We start from the raw sequence: 21,031 nt of genomic DNA, 5'->3' as shown, positions 1-21,031 counted from the left end.
TCTAAGTCGCCGTAAAGTAGCTTTACAGTTGTTTTGGTCTTGATTTTTTTATTATAAGTGGTCTCAATTTTGGCGACGGTTTCTAGGATTTTAGTTACTAACTCGCTACAAAACCATTTTATATTTGTGTTCGACTTATTATAAGCCCAAATAAATACTATTATAGTCAATCAGTTTTGTGGTTTTAAAATTATCCCAAAGGAAGAACCGCATCATATATATTGTGGATTTTTTTTTAACTAAAACGAACCACATAGAAACCGGACTGCAATTAAAATCACACCAAGCATAAAAAATGAACCGTGCCGTTCTAACAAGCTGAAAACTGATTTGTGTGATTTTCAGTGCGGTTTTAGCCAAAATCGCACCACACTCACCCATAATTTTCGTCTATCGATCATACCATTTAACAATAGCTCGTCAGTTCACTTTTCTACTTAATTGTTACTTGTCCCAATATTTCCTTTTTTTCGTTCATATCTTTAGCCACTTCATGGCTTCTCTCCGAACAACTATTATATTGAAATTTTGCATGTCTTACAATATAATAAAGGTATCATATTTTTTTGGTCTTTACTCACCTCGTCCCTAGATCTTTCGTGCCTTCCCCGGAATGGGATGGGGATATCACAGATCTTCGTTCTACCAAAAGTTTTTGTTTCTTCCTTGGGGATTTGCTAATTTTATGGCATATATATTAAGAAACAACTATTAACTACTAAACTACATGGTCTAGCACTGGAATTGAATATTGTGTTTTTTTACACCACTCATGAGCTTGTATGGCTGCACCGGCTTCTACAAGATATGAGTATTTCTATCCCTTCATCGACCATCATATGGTATGATAATAAAATTGTCATTCAAATTGCTCACATTGACATGTTCCATGAACACACCAAGCATATTAATATATGTAGTCATTTTGTTAGGCAATATTTCTCTCGTAACACTCTTACTTTAACTCCTATCTTATATACTAATCAATGTGTTTGTATCTTCGCTAAAGCTCATCTTCACTACTCTTCTTTCCAAACTCAATTTGGTCGCTCATCATTAAAGGACTTATTTTTCATTTATCTATAGTTTAATAAGAGTATTGATTCTTTGTAATTCCATCTTTCACTTTTACTAACTTTAAAAAAGAAATACAAAAATATTCTTTCACTTTTAGCTTTTTCTTGCGGTGACTAAAATCCATTGGTGTTGCATGTAGAATATTTCATCTTAAAGACTTGTGTGTTAGCCGACTATCACATTGTATTTTATATATTTGTATATTGTTTATATTTGGGATAATGATTTAAAAGAGTACTATATTTTTTGATTTGTATACATTTCTTATTTTTGTTTATATTTTACCATTTAACTTGTTTTTTGCACACATTTAGTCCTTATAACCGGCTACTACAGGTTATGCAAAAAAAAAAAAAAAAAAAGAGTTAATAGAGTAATATAATTTTCAGTTTGTACACACTTAGTCCTTAATGTTTTAGTATACATTTAGTCCTTATAACCGATATCTTCATATTTTGTTCATGACATCCTACGTGCGACAATCATTAATGAGGTATTCTCATACATGATTCGTCCTCCACTTATATAGCAACCTAATTCACGAATCGATCAAATAATTGTAGTGCCCTAGTTTTCTCCAAGCATAAGATGTCTTCGAATTTAGTTTCATCCACCTCCATAGGAGGCTACAAGATTCTTTGTCTTGGAAGTGCAAATTCGAGTTGGGAGGAAGCAATCACAAAGAATTTCGTTGTCTGCTATGGAGATAGATGATGAAACTTTATGATATAGTGTTTTTGTTTTGAAAGTGAAAATTCTTTTAGTGTCTTCCTTAATTTTTTGCCTTGAAAGTGCAAATTCGAGCTGGAAGGAAATAATTACAAAGAATCTCATTGTCTATGGAGGTAGATGAAATTGAAGCCGAAGACATCTTCTGGAGAAAACTAAGGCGCCAACACTATTTGACTAATTCGTGAATTAGGTTACTGATATAAGTGAAGGACGAGCTACATATGAGAACGCATCATTAATGATTGTCCCACATAGGATTTTGTGAGCAAAATATGAAGAAACCGTCATAAGGACATAATGTGTACAAAAACATTAAGAACTATATGTGTATAAATTGAAAAAATATATTACCATATTAAAATCATTTTTTGGCTTAACCTATAGTAGTTAGTTATAAGGATTGAATGTGGACAAAAAATAAGTTAAATGATCAAATATGGACAAAAAAATAAACTCAGTGATCAAATGTGTACAAATCAAAAAGCATATTACCATTTTAAGTCATTATCCATTTATATTTAGCCCATGTAGTCTTTGTATGTATCGGTTCATGGCTCATGGCTCATGCTTTGTCATTGTGTGTGTATATGTATGCGCGCGCGCGTGTGTGTGTGTGTGTATATATATATATATATATATATATATACTTTTATCTAATGTTATTTAAAGATTATGAGAAATATACATTGTCACATGGTATCAGAGAATTATTTTCAACCCTAAACAACCGCCTTAACCTCTCTCTTTTTTCTTCTATTGTTTACTTATTTCTTCATCAGTAAGCTTTTTTCCCTCCTCTTTTTCTTCAACATTCTTCCATGGTTTCTCCTATCAAATAACTATACGGTATTAATAATATTAAATCGGATGTTCCGATAACTATTGATCTCGACTAATTGAAATAATGCTTAACGTGAGTTATTCAACACTCGTTGCATTGGAACGGTCTATCCGGTCATCTTTTTATTGCTAATGACAAACGTACAGATGAAGAATAGACCAGACTCAACTCTTGGATGTATGCAACCCTATCTCAACCCCTCCTAAAAATGATTTTGAAGAGGAAACAAACTACAAGCTACATTTGGAAGACTCTTGAAGATCTTTTCTTGGACAAAAAGGATGCTAAAGTGATTGAATTTGACAATGAACTTCATAACATTGTCATGGATTATTCATTCGCCACTAAATATTGCTCTCATATCAAGACCATCATCGGCCTTCTCGACAACATTGAGACCACAGTTCCGGAGAAAAACATTGCCACTTATTTGATCAATGGACTCTCACCAAAATTCGACCTCGTGGCAATCATGATCCGCCACAAAACTCCACTTCCTTCATTCTTAAAGACTAAGTTGATTATATTATTTGAAGAACAACGTATGGAACACAACAATTGTCGCTCCGGTCTTTCTTCTCGTAATGATCATGCATCCTCTCCTACTATTTTAAATGTAAGTCGGTGGTCACATTAGGGGTCATCATGTCGCGACAGTTGCAATAAAGGTGGGGAAATACCGTCTGACAATCTCGAGAGGGAAGAAACGATGACAAAAAAACACAGTACAGGCAGGGGCGGAGCTTGAAGTTTCGATTAGGGGGGGGGGGGGGGGGCGAAAATAAAATATGTATAAAAATTGAAGAACAGGGGGGGGGGCAAAGTAAAATTTTAGAGATTTGGGCATAATATGTAACTTTTTTAATACATAAAGGCTATATATATATAAAAAAAAAAAAAAATCTTTATGTTCGGGACAAGGTCGTTATCAATCATGCGTGTGTTCTTCATGTTCCTTCATCATCATAGTATGCTGACATCTTTACTAAGGGTCTACCATCTACTTTGTTTCTTGATTTCAGATCCAATCTTTATGTATGGGTTGGCTTTGTCATTGTGTATATATACTTTTATCTAATGGTATTCCAAAATTATGGGAAATACACCTTGTGACATCATGGTTATACCAAAGTTATGGGAAATACACCTTGTGATATCATGGTTAGTTGCTATTTTGTCGGTTTACCTCATTGATCCTCTATGTTCGGTTGATGCATACTTGCCTAAATTTCTTGTATTGTAATGTTTGACGTCCGTTTCTATAATTTTGTTTCTTTGTATTCCTATCAGTTATCCATTGTCTAAGGGGTTTGTTTGCAATGTTAGTCAAAGTGTAGGGGGGGCTAAATTCTTTTTGTCAGCTTCCATCCTTCCATTGCTCTACAATATACAAGCGATGGCCCACTTTCACAACAGCCGTTAACAAGTCAGCTCTTCCCAGTCCCCACCTCATCCTCCAATAGATACCCATCCCCAGGGCACACGATTGACCTTTTTGCTCAATCTCTATCCGTCCAAAACGAATTCCCCTTTTCATCTCTTGTATATATCTGTTACCAATTGCCCAAAGTTAGGTTTTTTCATATTCTCTCTCAATCTTTATTCCAAGAACCCACAAACCCATCTTTCCTTTCAACAATTTTCTGATAATTCATACACGGGTTGATCGATTCATCGGCATAAAAAGATGGAGCAGTCTGTTCTTGATAGTATAGTTCGTAGGTTGCTTGAAGTTAAAGGGAGACCTGGTAAACAGGTGCAACTTGCCGAACCAGAAATCAAGCAACTTTGTGTTGTTTCTAGAGATATTTTCTTGCGACAGCCGAATTTGTTAGAACTCGAAGCTCCGATCAAGATTTGTGGTATCATTTCCGTTTTTAGTTTATGTATCTGTTTGAATTTCGATTTTACATGATTAATTTTGTTATTTTCTTATAATCCTTATGTGCATAGGGTTTGAGTTTTTGTTTACTCTGTAATGCTTAATTGCATCTTCTATCATCAATTTAAGCCTAGACCTTTAACAAACAGAACCCTTTTTTCATTATAGGAAATATTCGATTACTTTGCCTAATATTGCTAGGACAGTGTCAAATGGTTTCGAAAGTTGAAATAGTGCTTATAAAATATTTTCCAAACTTGGATGTTTTTGTAACAATTTCTAAAGTCCATTAACCAAATTAGAAATGACGCAAAGGTGCTTAGCTGTTATTGCAATTTGCTCTTTCATATACATATATATGGACATTTCATGCAATTAGTTTTCATTCTAATATGTTTGATTGTAACTTAATATTATATTATAGAAATACATTGGTGCTACATCCTTCACAAAATCTGTATCAAATTTTCTTCTAAAAAGTGCAAGCCATGACCTAAAAAGTCTTACTTTTTCTAAAAATGGCCTTAATTTTCTTTTTGAATCCTTTCGGTGTCGCCTTTTACTTTGAACTTCTTGTAATTTCTCTTATCCAAAGGTTAGAATTTCTATGGTGGAGTCACTAATAATCTTTCAAACTTTTACGTTGTTATGAAATGTTTGATGCTTAGTGAATAAGATTACTTGTTAATTGTTATAACCTTGGATTTTTCTAAGCTTCTAAGTACTAACATACATTGTTTTATAGCATATATGGATGTGTGTTTTATAACTTATTATCTAACTAGTACTTTTAATTAGGGTAGTTGTCTTTCATAAACTACTTACCTCCTTCCTTTGTCACTTGTCCCCCTACCCTTTTCTCTCTCTTGTGTTTAAGCTTTTTGCTTTATTGTCTTTATCTGCTTTCTGCTTTATTGTCTGTATTTGCTTTCTGCTTTCTGATTGTTTATAATTATCAGGCGACATCCATGGGCAATATTCGGATCTTTTACGCCTATTCGAATACGGTGGACTACCACCTCGATCCAATTACTTATTCCTAGGTGACTATGTTGACCGAGGGAAACAAAGCCTAGAGACCATATGCCTTCTTCTTGCCTACAAAATAAAATACCCAAACAACTTCTTTCTTTTACGTGGAAACCATGAATGTGCTTCTATAAACCGTATATACGGATTCTATGACGAATGTAAAAGGCGATACAATGTTAAGTTATGGAAGATCTTTTCAGACTGCTTCAATTGTTTACCCGTGGCTGCTCTTATTGATGAAAAGATTCTTTGCATGCATGGTGGACTTTCACCCGATCTTAATAATTTGGATCAAATTAGAAAGTTGAAAAGGCCAAGTGATGTTCCCGATGGTGGTTTGCTTTGTGATTTGTTATGGTCGGATCCTTGTAAAGATGTTAAGGGATGGGGGATGAATGATCGTGGAGTTTCGTATACTTTTGGTGCTGATATTGTCACCGATTTTCTTCAGAAACATGATCTTGATCTTGTTTGTCGTGCTCATCAGGTTTCAATATCTTCACTTTCTTTACGTAACAAATGATTCATCATTTGATGATAAATGTACATTGAGAAAAAGCTTGTTTGAGTTTAGGAATATTTCAAAGTAATTTGACATAGTTACTAAGGCTATATTTGGCGTACTAGCTGAAAAGGTAGTTGTTAGCTGGAAAACTAACTAATAAAAAATGATGTTTTGTAAGAACTAGCTGAAAGATATAAAATGACATAAAAGGACATTTAGAAGAATAGTTTTTTTTTTTTTTTTTTTTTAATTAATTACGGGTATATTTGGAAAATTTTAAAAAAGCTCTTGAAAAGCTAGTCTAAGTAGTTTTTTTTTAAAAGCTAAGCTTATAAGCTATTTTTTGGCTTGCCAAACATGACAGCTTAAAAAAGCTCAAAAAATAAATTGGCTTATCAGTTAGCTGATAAGCCAACTTATTTAGGCTGTGTTTGTGACGCGACAAACACAGCCTAAATCCTTATATGGATTGCAGGTAGTAGAAGATGGATACGAGTTCTTTGCAAATAGGCAACTTGTAACGGTTTTTTCAGCACCAAACTACTGTGGAGAATTTGATAATGCTGGAGCAATGATGAGTGTTGATGAGACTCTTATGTGTTCATTTCAAATCCTAAAACCCGCTGAAAAAAAGTCAAAATTCAACTCCGGAATCAGCCTCTTCAGTAGCACAACAACATCTAAACCCGGAAACACTCCACCTGGAATCAAGGTATATAATGTCCAAAACGCCCTCCATTATATGTATACGATTGTTGATTTTTTATTTGGTTACGTTTTGCAGTCTTTTATGGGAGCAAGAGTATGAGACATGAAGGACGCCGATATTGAAGGGTAAAATTGGAGATATATATTAAGAGGGAATTAATAAAGGTTTTACCTTTTGATTATCTAAAGATGGGGTTGAGATTAGGTGAAAGGTTTTTATTTGTTGTTGATGATTGTATTGTATGTAGTTATATATATATATTTATATACGTACCCCTGATCCCTAACCACATTTCTTGATAAATTACGGGGGCAAATAAAATGGTGAGTTGGTATAATTTGATTTGCTAATCTATACATACGTTTTAAGAATCTCATATTTGGTTTTCGGTAGTGAGTTAGAGGGAGAAATTATTGATAGAAAGATGATAACAATTTTTTTTATTGGTTGTCATTTGTTGAAGTGTGATTTGTAAGATTTATCGACTTTTTTTTGCACTGTGTTCAACGTAATCATTTTTACATACGTTTTATTATGAAAGTCACATCTGTCGTTCTTAATATACAAGGTTTTTGTTACTAATTTATAATAGTTTATCATTATGATATGTAATTTCGTTTGAGGACCCAGATAGTCGGGAAAAAAAAGGCCCTTCAAAATGATTTTTTTTTGCTTCTAAATATATATTTTTGGCAACATTTTTATTATATACAATAATGATTATAAAAACAAAAGCACCTAATCTGTTATTTTTTGTTTGTTTTTTCATGGCATTTTGAACTCCCTAAGAACAATATCAAACCTGTATTTTAAACTTCTATAGGTAATAAAGTAAAATCTTTTATGTCAAAGGTAATACAAAACAAGTCAAACGGAAACAACGAAATTATCAAAGATTAATATATTCACAATCACCAATAAATAATTGATAATCATTATCGTTATTCATTAATAATTAAACACTCGAAAGAAACAGATTTCTCACTTGCTTGGATTGTGCATACAGGCACTTTACTTACTGATGTTACAAATTAATTTTCTTCTCGTGACATTAAATCTTTTTTGAAGTTCTTAATTAACTCTTTACAACTAAATATAATCATAATGCATATTATTTCATGCCTACTGTAAATACACAATTTCCGCAGCATCACAGGAGGGTTCACCACTAGTTCATAACAAATGGTATACCACATGGACCAAATTTGTACTTTACTCAAAAAGTTTGTTTATAGTGTGATCGATATACCTCCATCATTCCTATTTGACTCTTGTTCAAATTCAACAAGAGGGATTGCTATTTACCTTCTGAGCTTTTTACAATGACGAGTCATGATGCAGGCATACTTCCAGTTCCACACAATATTTCGGTTTTTATAAAAGTACATAATGTAAGTTCAACTCCTTCGTCTATACCCCGAGCTCATGGTCGATCACCAAAGAGAAAAACTAACGTTGCAATAGTTCTCGGTTCCACAATTGGAAGTCTTATACTTGTTATTGTGGTCGTAGGTTTTTACTAAATTCATAGTTCAAAAGAAAGTATGGATAGTGAAAGTGAAGAAGAGTATCTAGATCAAGTTTCAGGAATGCCCACTTGGTTTTCCCATGAAGAACTAAAAACAGCCACAGAAAATTTCAGTAAAAAGCTTGGGGAGGGGGGATTTGGATCAGTTTTAGAAGGGACTCTCAAAGATGGCTCAAATATTGCAGTAAAATGTCTTTCAAGGTCTTGTGCATGTTGAGGTTGAGTCCATTGGCAGGATTCACCACGTGAATCTAGTTCAACTTAGAGGATTCTGTGCTCAGAGATCACAATGACTTCTCGTGTATGAATTCATGAGTAACGGATCATTAGACCAGTGGATCTACTATGGAGACCGGAAGCAGGTTCTTGAATGGAAATGTAGAAAGAAAATTATTCTTGATATAGTTAAAGGTTTAACATATCTTCATGAAGATTGTAGGCAAAAAATCATCCACCTCGATATTAAACCTCAAAACATACTCCCAGATGAAGATTTCAATGCCAAAGTATCGGATTTTGGATTGTCTAAGCTCAAGAGATCACAACCAATGTTGCCTACTATCCTATCAGCTCCAAGGTGAGTTAGATTGAGGTTCTTGTGTATCTTTCCGATGGATACTTTAAATGCTTGTCTTTTCATTCTTAGAAAGCAGTTAAAATGCATTGAGGTCGATGTCTAGGAGTATGTTTTGAGGTTAGCAGTAAGGGGGTGATTTTTGCCCACAATCTTCATATATACATGTTAAACCTTTGGCTATATAAAGAATGATTTTCTTTCTATATTCCCTTTCTCTATGATAGATACACCAATCTAATCATTTGTTACTTATGATTTCATACACAACAAACCGTGATTTCCAACCACAAAAACCTCTAAGCTTAACTAAATTTACATGGTGATTGGTGAATGTTTGAGCCATCCTCAAGAGTCCCTTAAAAAACTTATCTTGCTCATCCCTCCCAAAGTTTTTTTACTAAAATTTTCTATGTTAAATTTCAACTTTTCATACGAAAAACCGAGTGGACATTCCACATGCCTGATTTAAATATTATTCTAACTCTTTTGCTTGCGAACTAGGGATATAATAAAACCTACATTTACAAGCAACAAGTCCAAAACTTCCAATCACGGAACCTAGAATTGTTGTGACTTGATTAGTTGATTTTTTCCCCTTAGTAATGGACCAAACTTCCAATCCTGGAACGTGGAATTGTTTCAAGTTACAACTCGATTTTTTTCCTTGGAAATGGACTAGAAGTTTGTGATGCAGAAATAGGAGATGAACATGAACTTACATTATAAAAGCATAGCATTCTGATGAATTTGGATCAACAATCATCATTCCAGTAGCTCTGAAGTTATCTGACATTCCTCAGTTTGAAGAATTGGAACCATAGAGTTGCTTTGACATGCTTGTTTTCCAGTAGCTTTTGTGGCCGAAGTTGAGCTTTCCATGTAGATCTTGTAGAACCAATTATCCGATTGCAGTGAGATTCAACAGTGCAATGGAGTGAACAGGATAATCTTGGTTAGCTGATCAAATGACTTGAGGGAGCCCTATGGCAGGTGGCATGATATCAGATGCACTGTTGGTATGAGGTGCAGGTTCCATTACAGAAGAATCCACAGGCGAGTGATACGTTGCGAAATTTCAAAAGTATAGAAATACTGTCTGTTACCAAAGATACCATCTTCAGTCCAAAACTGCAAATACGCGAAACAAAAAAGTAAAGAAAAGGAACGAGAGAAAGAGACTCACAGTGGATTTCAATAAGCTTCTGATTCTTCTTATGTCATGAGATTCGATTAAGGAATCGCTTTTCAAAACCGAGCTTGAAGATGGTTAGGTTAAAAAGGGCTGCTATTTACTCCATTCCATTTTTGCTTTTTGTCCATCACTATTCGTATTCAACTATACCACTTTTGCTATTTTACAACACTCCATACTCCATTACACTTTTTGCTTTTTGACCATCACTATTCAGTATTTACCCATGCCCCTTTGGCTATTTTACAGACACTCCAACTCCATACTCCATTCCACTTTTCGCTTTTTGTCCATCACTATTCACTATGCCACTTTTGTTATTTACAGACACTCCATACTCCATTCCACACTCCATGCTCCATTCCACTATTCACTTTTTACTCCATTCCACACTCCATACTCCTATTCGCTTTTTGTCCATCACTATTTAGTATTCATCCATACACATGCCACTTTTGCTTTTTGTTTTTTGTCCATCACTATTTAGTATTCATCCATTCCATTTTCGCTTTGTTATCACTGATCACTATTCACTATTCACTATTCACTATTCAGTATTAAAAAGGGGGTTCGGGTTGGGCAACATTATTTTCCATTTTCATACTATGTTGTATTGTTTCAATTTTTAATAAAAATAATAATTTTAAATTTTAACTTTTTTTATTAACAAAATAACAATAAAAAAACAGAAATTAGTAATCTAACCATGTTATTTTAAAAACAATTATATATATATATATATATATATATATATATATATATATATATATATATATATATATATATATATATATATATATATATTTATTGAAGAATGACGACAAAGTCTGAAAATGGGTCATTCCAGATCCGTATGTTGAAAACGGTAATGGGTATACGATCTGACCTATATTATGAACCCCCTATAAATATTATAAATATCATTTTGGAGTTTATTTCGAATTTACTTATATCCTATTACATTCCAGACACCATTTCGAACTCAGTAATTTCGGACTACCAGTCCAACTGAAAATGTCTTCTTCTAGCGATGAAAAATATCATTTTTTAGATGTAAGTTTCCATTATCTTTATAATTATGTCTTTAATTTAGATTATATATTAAAACCTAGATAATTTATACCATTATATATGTATTATTTGTTTTTCATTGATTTTTAGTGGTTTAAAGACAAGTATAGGATTACATTTGGTATTTTGTGTGTGTGTATATATATATATATATATATATATATATATATATATATATATATATATATATATATATATATATATATATATATATGGTTAGGATCAAATATGAATTACAAGTATTGTGTGAACGTATTACTAAATTATGACCATTAGATTAAAACAAATGAATGATTTGTGATCTTAGGGTACATGGTATTAACATGGAATAACATTTACTCTATAACTACATTTAATAACAATAAAGGAAAATATGACATTTTATCAAAAAAGAAAAATGAAAAATACCTATATTTTAGGAAGTAAGTCAATCTAATTAATGGAGATCATACGTGGAAAATTAATCCTACATTTTTTAAACTAATAATATTCTATAAGATTGAAAAATAAGATACATATGATTTAAATGTATATAACGGACAAATCTTCCATATAGCATTAATTCTTAAAGAATTCGTATGTTTTGCATAACCTAAAAGACGTTAATTGATAACATGTATATACATATCATATTTAATATTTAATATTGTTCTTAAAGAATATTTAATATTGTTCTTAAAGAATATACATTCAATTACTCTTGTATTCTTCCATGTACCATGAATTCTCATAGAATATTTAATATTGTTCTTAAAGAATATATTTCATTTTTTAAGAAATTTTCAATTTCATGAAATTAATTTCTTTGCTTAAGAATTAGATGATTTCATTCACGATTATACAAAAATGCTAACAATATTTTTTATACAGTAATTACAAAACATGAAATTAAAGAATTAGATGATTTTTTTCTTTAAAAATCAAGCATTTATTGGAACTGATTTCATTCCTTAAGAATTATAGTTTATTCTATAAGAATAAATTGATTGATAAATGTTTTTAAATTACCGTCATACAAGTGAGATACAATGAAATAGATTTCATTCTTTCAGAATGGTCATCATGTTGACCCTATCTTCATTCTGAGTTATACAGTATAACTTATTCTCTAAGATTATGTGCGTTTTTTTTTTCACTTAACATCGGCACTTCCGACACAATTGAAAAAGAAAAATTATATTTTTCTATGTTCTTCCAAAATTTGCGAAATGTGATTATAGTTTATAACACACCAAAAATAATTCATTTTTTAGAGTAGCATTTTACAACTACTTCTTTACTTCTTTATCGGCTTAAAAGAAAACTTTGGATGGAAGAGAATTTTTTTATTTCCGATCAGAATTTAAACTCATTACCAAAATTATAGTGTTCAATTTAAATAAGTTGCCATAATTATAGAATAATAAGTTACAATTAATGTTTTAATTTATAATTTAATTATTATAATATTTTTAATAAATGATTGATCCAAAAGTGGTTATATATTTACACAATATATAGAGTTTATATATGAACCTATCTCTCTCTCTCTCTCTTTATATATATATATATATATATATATATATATATATATATATATATATATATATATATATATATATATATATATATATATATATATATATATATATATATATATATAATAGAAGGATAACCAAATTTCTATGAGGATGAGGAGATGGCAGAAATTGTAGTCAATACTGGATTACTAGTCTAATATTGTATTACTATAAATCATTGAGAAATAAAAGAAAATTTAAGCTGAGAGGCAAAATAATCATTTTACATTAAAAAATGAAACCGGGGGAATCAAAACAACAAACTCTTTTTTGGACCCAATTCCAAACAAATGGACCAGATTTGTAAATTACTCGAAAAGTTTAAATATAGAAAATGTGTAGTGACTTGGAAACAATGATGAATACGATATAGGACACGATTTTTCCACCATTTAATGAGAGGTAGACTTGGCCCGAAATGAGTCAATTGTAGCATGTACTTGAGCTTTTGGAACCTCCTCATATGTTTAGCTTAGATAATTGTTTCATATGTTAAATTTCATAGGTTGTTGTGGATTAATTAATTAGTGATGAGGGCAGCTTGGATCTGTAGCTTTTTCTTTGGCTTCTTTCTCATCTTCTCATCCATCCCTGCTCAACTTTATTACTTTTCTGTATATCTTTCGACCACATGGATCAACCATGAATCTTCTAACCCTTCCACCAATTCCTCAGATGGCACAAGGATCAGAGTCATTCTTCTTAACAGTTACAGATTCGCTTGTGGCTTCTTCTGTAATGGAACTTGCACATCTTACCTCTTTGCCATTCTTCTCAATCAATATGATCCAACGGTGATATGGTCAGCCAACCGAGACAATCCGGTCAGGGAAGGTGCAATGTCTCCAGAGTCTTGTGCATGTTAAAAAATCATTCATGGCTGTGGTTGAATCCATCGGTAGCATTCACCATGTGAATCTAGTTCGACTTAGAGGATTTTGTGCTTGGAAATCAGAGCGACTTCTCGTCTATGAATTCATGAGTAATGGATCGATGACTAGACCAGTGGATCTACTTTGGAGACCAAAATCACATACTCGGATGGGAATGCAGAAAGAAAATTATTCTTAATATAGCTAAGGGTTTAGCATATCTCCATGAAGATTGTAGCCAAAAAATCATCCACCACGACATTTAAACCTCAAAACATACTTCTGGATGAAGATTTCAATGGCCAAAATTTCTGACTTTGGGTTTTCTAAGTTCATTAATAGAAATCAAAGCCGCCAAGTGATGACTACAATGAGAGGAACCTTCGGTTATATGACTCCTGGTTGAGCTCAGTTATCACCGAAAAGGTGGATGTATATAGCTTCGGGATCGTTCTTTTGGAGATCTTATGCGGAAGGAAGAATCTCGATAGATCTCAGCCGGAAGAAAGTTGGCACTTATTGACGTCTCTTTCAGAATTGTTGGGGACAAGGGACATTGCTAAGTATTGTTGACAGGTGTAGTGAAGATATGCAATCACATGGTATAGAAGTTACAGAGATGATGAAAGTGGCTTCATGGTGTTTGCAGACTGATTTTACGAGAAGACCTTCAATGTCATCTGTGGTGAATGTGTTAGAGGGAGTAATGAATGTTGAATCGAACTTGGATTACAACTTCTTGGATCCTTATAACCCTTTTTTCTTTTCTTTCTTCAAGAACAATTAAAGTGATACTTATGAACGCATTTCCTTCCCCAATGAATAGAAGAGATATCCATCTCTTTATATTGTGTCTAGGGTTATTCATCAAACAGGTTGTAGGTCAGATTAAATTTTGATAATCATGATCGAGCTTGGGCTCGGGCTCGGGTCGTTTATCTAGTATTTGGCTCAAGCTCCATTAACTTTTAGTAGTCATGTTTGTGCATGAGGTCAAATATTAACTTGTTGTTCGAGCTCCAGTTCGATACTCGTTTAATAGTTTCAATAATTTGTATTCATCTACTATTTGAGCCATACCGGTAATTTTATAAGCTTTAGCTCGATAATGTCCTAAAAACACTTGCTTTTAAAGCTCGAACTGAAACTGGTAAAATTCTTTTTTCCATTAAACTGAAGAACATGAAAACATTGGTGATTAATTATTATTTGTATTATATTAGAATATTTATAATATTATATTGTTTTTAGATGTATAAAGTAATTTGTATTGTTAAAATAGTCTCTGAAGACCCTTTAATCTTTGCGCCACCATTAACAATATATAAGAAGAATCAAGATCCATAACTTTGACTAATGATTCTTTATAGGCTAGTTAAGAACAAGAGGGAGTTTATCCCTTATTCATTTCACTAGTCTCATTTATGTCGATGAACTTAGACAACGTGAAATACTTTGACATTGGTTGTCATTGTCTAGGATATGTTTTGAGGTTTAATATCAAGGTGGATGATTTTTTTGTGTATAATATGCAAGTATATATGCTAAACTTTTGGCTATATCAAGATAATGTTCTTTCTGTATACCCTTTCAAGTATGTGTTCTGGGTCGACATGGTAGATCCATAGAAGATCTGTTACTCATTAATTCATACACGACAAGTCGTGATTTCCTAGCACAAAATGCTCCATGTCTAGATAAATTCACATGGTGAATGTTTCCAATAGATTCAACTTCAGCTAAGAATGATTTCTTAACGAGTGCAAGACCCTAAAGACAGTTTATTGCAATCATTAAGCCATCCTCAAGAGTATCTTAGAAAACTTATCTTACTCCTTCCTCCCAAAGCTCCTTAGGACGGACGTAGTGGCAGCGGGTTGGTGGTTATGGGACGGCGGTACTGTCGCGGACATTACTTCAACTCGCAGCAGGTTGAGGTTTTTGGCTTACATGCGGATTGAGGAATGCATTCATGCCTCTCTCTCTCTCTCTCTCTCTCTCTCTCTCTCTCTCTCTCTCTCTCTCTCTCTCTCTCTCTCTCTCTCTCTCTCTCTCTCTCTCTCTCTCTCAAACAAAGGTGACTTATACATCATGCACAAACTCTTGTACTAAAGTATGTTTATATGTTTTGATTTGTTTGTGAATTAATTTTGTATATTTTTAATATTTTGTAAATTAGTTTGTATTTATTTAAAAATAAATAAAATTTGAGTGGATCAGAAAATGTATTATATAAATATGTTGTGGGTTGAAAAAGATAGAAAACACAACGTTGCTACATGGCACTAGATTGAGTGGGTTGAGAGTGGTGGTCCACTCTCTCCCTCCTTTACCAAAATTCTCTATGGTACTTTTCAACTTTTATAAAAAACCAGGCAAATGTACCGGTCTAAATATTATTCCTCCATCTCAACATTACTCTTTGGATTACAAACTATGGGCATAATTACACACACAGAAGCCAACACTTCAATCCGTGTAACCTAGAATTGTTGTAACTTATATTTTTTTCCCTCGTTAGTAATGGACCAAACTTCCAACTGTTGAACCTGGAATTGTTGGAAGTTGCAACTTGATTATTTTCTCCTTGGTAAAGGACGAAAAGTTTGGGAGGCAGACATTGGAGGTGAACTTACATTATAAAATCGGAAGCATTCTGGTGAATTTAGATATGCATTCATCATTCCAATAGCCTTGAAATTATGTGATATTTCACACTTGAGGAATTGGAACCATGAGGAAACAGAACTGCTTTGACATGCTTATTTGCAAGTCTCCGTATGTAAGATTTCCCAGTAGTGTTGAGGTCCAAATTGTGCTCTTATGCACATCCTGTAGAACCAATTCTCCGATCGCAATAAGATCCAGTATTGCACAGGTGCCAACATGATAGTCTGGGTTAGCACACCAAATGACTAGATGGAAACTATAGCAGGTGGAAACGATATCCGATGGTGGAGGGTCCATTGCAGAAGTATTTACAAGCAAATAATGCGGTGCCAAATTCCAAAATTATAAAAAGAAATTGTCGATTACCTAGAGGATATCATGTTCTTCTCAAAGCAAACATAAAAACTGCAATAAATTGACCAAAAATAAGAAAGAAAAGGGAAAAAAGAAAGAGACCTGCAGTGGAGTTCTGAGCATAGATAAAAACCTTGCCACTTATAAATTTTCACCTACTGATTATCCCTATTCATGAAAATCAATTGAGGGGATGGCTTTTGATCAACCGAATTTTAAATGGAAATCCAAATGCCCCATTCCTAAATACTATTATTATCTCTGTTCCAAATTAATTGTTTATACTTAACTTTTGAAGTATTTATTCTTCAATTTTGACTTTAAATATTTTTCTTTTTGATAGATAATATTTGATGCAAAATATAAATGAATTGTATTTTAAATGTTTTTTCATTATTATAAGTTTCATCAAGTAATATATAATATAAATAAAAATATTTAAGGTCAAAGTTGAAGAAAAAAAATTCAAAAATCAAAAGTTGACAATTAATTTTGGACAGAGAGAGTATAAGGTTTAAGTTTTGAAAATGGGTTGCAATCGGGTCAAACTATAACCGTCAGGTGATGAATGTCGTAGAAAAGTGTTCTTCAGTTTTGGATTGTCAAAGTTTACAAAAAAAACTTTAGGTTTGCTTAATGTCATGAAAGAAATATAAATAATTAAATATTGCAAAAATACTTTTGGAGATTAAATATCTTCCTATTCATTTGAAATGATGACAAATGTATTAAAATATTATTAATTTTATCTAAATATGAAACATATCATCATTTTATATGGATAGAAAGAAAATATAACATGATATTTAATTTATCTTTTTTTATATCAAAACCATAAAAAATGTCTTAGTTATTTTTGTAATTTTCTCAAATGTTAAATATATTTAAAACACAAAAGATTTTTTAAAAAAAAAAAAAAAAAAAAAAAAAGCAACTGAGTCATTCTATGTCTTATAGAAAAACATATAACTAAATTTGTAATTTACTCAAAAATAATTTACCTTGAGATGAGCTTGAATTAATGACAGTAACAAAAAGCAGTTCAACTTTCGATTGCAATAACGACAGAAGAATGATTCAAGCGACTGAACTTCAAGTCTTTGTAGGTATGTATAGATTATTCATACCCTAATGATTGTATATTGGTTTTTTTTTTCTTTAACTAACTAATGATTAGATTATAATTATACATTTTATATTTATTTACTTCATGATTATATAATAATGTTTATAATTTTTTTTTATCTATTAGGTTGTGGGGTGTGGTAATGATATTACAGCCGGTATGTATACGTGGAGCATATTACCGCTGATGAACACCACTCCTTATCCATTTGATTTGTCGCGAGTAGCTTTCATCGGTGAAAGTATATCGATTTCTCTTTCCTCTTTTACCATTCAAACTAGGGGCGGAGCTACTATGTAGCCCGGGGTAGCCCGGGACACCCCTCCAATTTTCCCGTCAAATGTAAATTTCGTGTTTTTTTTTCGGAAATCCGTCACAAATCCGTTGGAAATCCGTCACAATTCGTTACTAATCCGTCAGCAATCCATCACAAAGCCTGATAATTATAAGTTTAATGTAAATTCACTGGTTTAGTGACGATTTTATGACGGAAACTTCTTTTGGTAACAAAAAATTTCTAATAATGCAACGCCTAAAGAATTTGTGCAACCCCTGATTTTTCTTTCTGGATTCGCCACTGATTCAAACACTCTATTTCTTCCTCATTTATCGGTGATAATGTTAAAACATAAGACTCTAATCATTTTTGTCATTGGAAAAAATGACACTATCAGCTTATGTGTCTAATGGTAAAAATTGTGTGACACTACATAGTGATAGCGAGCGAAGATAATGATGCGGTTGTGTTGGAAAGTGTTGATTTGGATTCCATTCAATTCATAAATGCTAGAATGTATTACAACTTTTTTTTTTTTTTTAATATTTAAGTTTTATGGTATTTTGATATTAGATGAATTCAATTAAAATTTGAATATTTGGTATTTTTATTCATTGTTGAACACAATTAAACTTTGTATGTTTAGTATTAAATATTAATTCACTAGAGACTTGGGGTTTGAGGAAAAGTTGTTAGAAGTGAATAACAAGTTATAAGAGTGTATAAATTTTGATTCCATTGTTAACACATGTAGTCATCATCATCATGCAACAATTGAATTTTAGACAAAGATGGACGATTCCATATCTTTTCTACAAAAAGAAGGTCAAGTACATTCTCATCATCATAACTCATTGCAAAGTTCTATCCCTCCCTCCCTCCTAGTTGACTCGTTTCTCATCTCTTACCATATTTACAACGTTTACTTCTCTCGTCATTATTTATTCTCCAAACATTTACAAAACTCATTACCTTATTCACCTACAAGCTAGCTTTATCTTACTTCTTATGCTTTCTTTACAGCTTGAAAAAGAAAGGAGCATATTTCAGTTTAAATCAGCCACTTGATCGATTCGCACCTCCATTTATAACCCATGGATGCCCTTCAAGAATATTCAACAAAATCATTCAGTTATTACCCAACAAACACTCACAGATTTTCAAATTATGAAAATAAACCTTAGAAGAAAACGAGATATATGTCTTACTTGAAACTTGTTCGACTGAAAATCGCCTAGAAGCATCCTTGCAAAGCATTTTCCGCAACAGATCCTTCGCTTCCGGTGAAACTGACCTGAAAATTCTCGCCGGAAACCTTAAATTCCCTCGCAAAACAGCCTCAAATGTCTCCACCGACGTTTCACCATAAAACGGAGGAACTCCGCCTAATAAAATGTACAGAATTACACCGGCACTCCAAACGTCGACCTTCTCATTATACTCTTTCCCCAACAAAACCTCCGGTGCAACATAGTATGGCGTGCCAACTACTCCGGTCATCGTCCCACGCTCATTCATCCCGAACCACTCCGCCGATCCAAAGTCCGCCAGCTTCAATTTCCCGGTTGAATCAAACAACACATTATCCGGCTTAATATCCCGATGCGCAATGCCTAATCTATGACAATAACTAATCGCTTCAATCAACTGAGTGAAAATCGAAACCGCTTCAGACTCTGAAAACGCACCACCGCGTTTTGAAATGCGATAGTAGAGATCCGGACCATCACAAAGATCAACCACCATATGGATCCAATTCTCGTCTTCGTAGAGACGATGAATCTGAATCACATGAGCGTTTCCGGCGAGTACGCGGAGGACTTTCGGCTCTTTGGTGATGCATTCCCGATCCGTGGAGTCAGAGAGGAGACGCTTGTCAATCGATTTACATGCAAAAGCTTCACCAGAAGTTAGTGAAAAACAACGATATATGATCCCGAACTGACCTCGGCCGAGTTCTTCACAGAGCTTGTAATCGTTCTCCAAGCTCTCTGACATGGCTATGGTCGTCACATTAACTCCGACGGCTGTTACGGAAGAGAGATTTAGAGAGAAGATGGAGGAGAGCGGTGGAGTCCAGGTTGCGACAGTGTGAGGGAGAGAGTGGTTATAGAGAGAGAGAAAGTGAGGAAACAAATAGTATGCGAACGGTTAAATTCGGTACAGGTTTTAGGCGTGAGGTGTTTTCTCACGTGCACTGTTGGTTAATTGATATGACGAATTTGCCCTTTTGTGATGTACACGTGTCCTGGTGTCGCAGAGTACGTAGGCGACGAGAGATGATGTGTATCTCATCCTTGTAGTATGGGTAAATGCTACTTACAGCCGTTGTAGTTTAATACCTTTTTTCTATATAAAAAAATGCAACATATATGCATTGATGTGTCTATTTTTTTTTTATTATTCATTTGTAAAATATATCTTTATTGAAAGTATGTATACATATATAGATATCAAAATAATAGACACTATTTTTATTTGTTATCATATTCTCTTTATATTAGTTAGATATATAATAGGTGTAGAATCTACAATAAGAATCTAGTGATATATGACTCAAATTTCACATATGAGTTTTCATGATTCACATCTTGAAACACCAACACCTAAAATATTACTAGTGTTTTGTTATTGACCTCATATATTCGACTTGTAGCAAGCTAACGTTGGCCGCTCAGATGATAAAATTTACAGTTTATATAATAGGTTTAAAAAATCGAAATAAGCATAATAACATCTCATTTCACCTTGTTTTAATATCGATATATTATCATAAAATAACACGAAATAACTAAAAGATGAATAACAAAAAAGTATTTCTCAATAATAAATACGTATTGGGTGTGGATGATAAATTATTCATAATATGAAATATCCAACCATGTTTATGAACTTGAGGGACTATTACGCAATTAAAATTGTTCATGAAAAGCGTTGGGTTTTGATTTGTTGGATGTCACGTGTGTGATAAGTGGAAAATGACAAATTTGTCATTTCCCATCGTGGACTCCGTGTCAATATAGGCAA

The 21,031-nt window shown here is 32.9% G+C and overlaps 3 protein-coding genes and 1 long non-coding RNA gene across 4 annotated transcripts; 2 read left to right on the top strand and 2 right to left on the bottom strand.

The window, feature by feature from the left end:
- Nucleotides 1-2,858: 2,858 nt before the first annotated feature.
- Nucleotides 2,859-3,287, top strand: LOC111903906 (uncharacterized). Its single transcript, XM_023899680.1, has one exon. The coding sequence runs from the start codon at nucleotides 2,859-2,861 to the stop codon at nucleotides 3,285-3,287; it is 429 nt and encodes a 142-aa protein (XP_023755448.1).
- An 865-nt stretch (nucleotides 3,288-4,152) lies between these two features.
- Nucleotides 4,153-7,154, top strand: LOC111903887 (serine/threonine-protein phosphatase PP1 isozyme 3). Its single transcript, XM_023899661.3, has 4 exons — nucleotides 4,153-4,512; nucleotides 5,492-6,051; nucleotides 6,545-6,781; nucleotides 6,854-7,154. The coding sequence occupies exons 1-4, from the start codon at nucleotides 4,338-4,340 to the stop codon at nucleotides 6,875-6,877; spliced, it is 996 nt and encodes a 331-aa protein (XP_023755429.1). The 5' UTR covers nucleotides 4,153-4,337; the 3' UTR covers nucleotides 6,878-7,154.
- LOC111903886 (uncharacterized) lies at nucleotides 6,609-10,221 on the bottom strand. The gene is made up of 3 exons (XR_002854340.3): nucleotides 10,067-10,221; nucleotides 9,603-9,979; nucleotides 6,609-9,504 (listed from the first exon to the last, which is right to left on the bottom strand). It is a non-coding gene; the product is annotated as an uncharacterized LOC111903886 (long non-coding RNA).
- Nucleotides 10,222-18,762: 8,541 nt separating this feature from the next.
- Nucleotides 18,763-20,133, bottom strand: LOC111903885 (phosphoenolpyruvate carboxylase kinase 2). Its single transcript, XM_023899659.3, has 2 exons — nucleotides 19,213-20,133; nucleotides 18,763-19,107 (listed from the first exon to the last, which is right to left on the bottom strand). The coding sequence occupies exons 1-2, from the start codon at nucleotides 20,000-20,002 to the stop codon at nucleotides 19,061-19,063; spliced, it is 837 nt and encodes a 278-aa protein (XP_023755427.1). The 5' UTR covers nucleotides 20,003-20,133; the 3' UTR covers nucleotides 18,763-19,060.
- Nucleotides 20,134-21,031: the final 898 nt, after the last annotated feature.

The sequence above is a fragment of the Lactuca sativa genome, chromosome 9, assembly GCF_002870075.4.
Source record: "Lactuca sativa cultivar Salinas chromosome 9, Lsat_Salinas_v11, whole genome shotgun sequence".
Classification (NCBI taxonomy): domain Eukaryota; kingdom Viridiplantae; phylum Streptophyta; class Magnoliopsida; order Asterales; family Asteraceae; genus Lactuca; species Lactuca sativa.
This window is presented reverse-complemented; position numbering and strand designations above follow the sequence as displayed.

Excerpts from the sequence above, each read along its gene's own strand:
- LOC111903906 (XM_023899680.1), top strand. The coding sequence starts at position 2,859 with ATGATTTTGAAGAGGAAACAAACTACAAGCTACATTTGGAAGACTCTT.
- LOC111903885 (XM_023899659.3), bottom strand. The coding sequence starts at position 20,002 with ATGTCAGAGAGCTTGGAGAACGATTACAAGCTCTGTGAAGAACTCGGC. Across the intron at positions 19,108-19,212 it reads TTCAGTCGAACAAGTTTCAA|GGCATCCATGGGTTATAAAT; the intron begins GTAAGACATATA and ends ATATTCTTGAAG.
- LOC111903887 (XM_023899661.3), top strand. The coding sequence starts at position 4,338 with ATGGAGCAGTCTGTTCTTGATAGTATAGTTCGTAGGTTGCTTGAAGTT. Across the intron at positions 6,052-6,544 it reads TTGTTTGTCGTGCTCATCAG|GTAGTAGAAGATGGATACGA; the intron begins GTTTCAATATCT and ends TATGGATTGCAG. Across the intron at positions 6,782-6,853 it reads ACACTCCACCTGGAATCAAG|TCTTTTATGGGAGCAAGAGT; the intron begins GTATATAATGTC and ends TACGTTTTGCAG.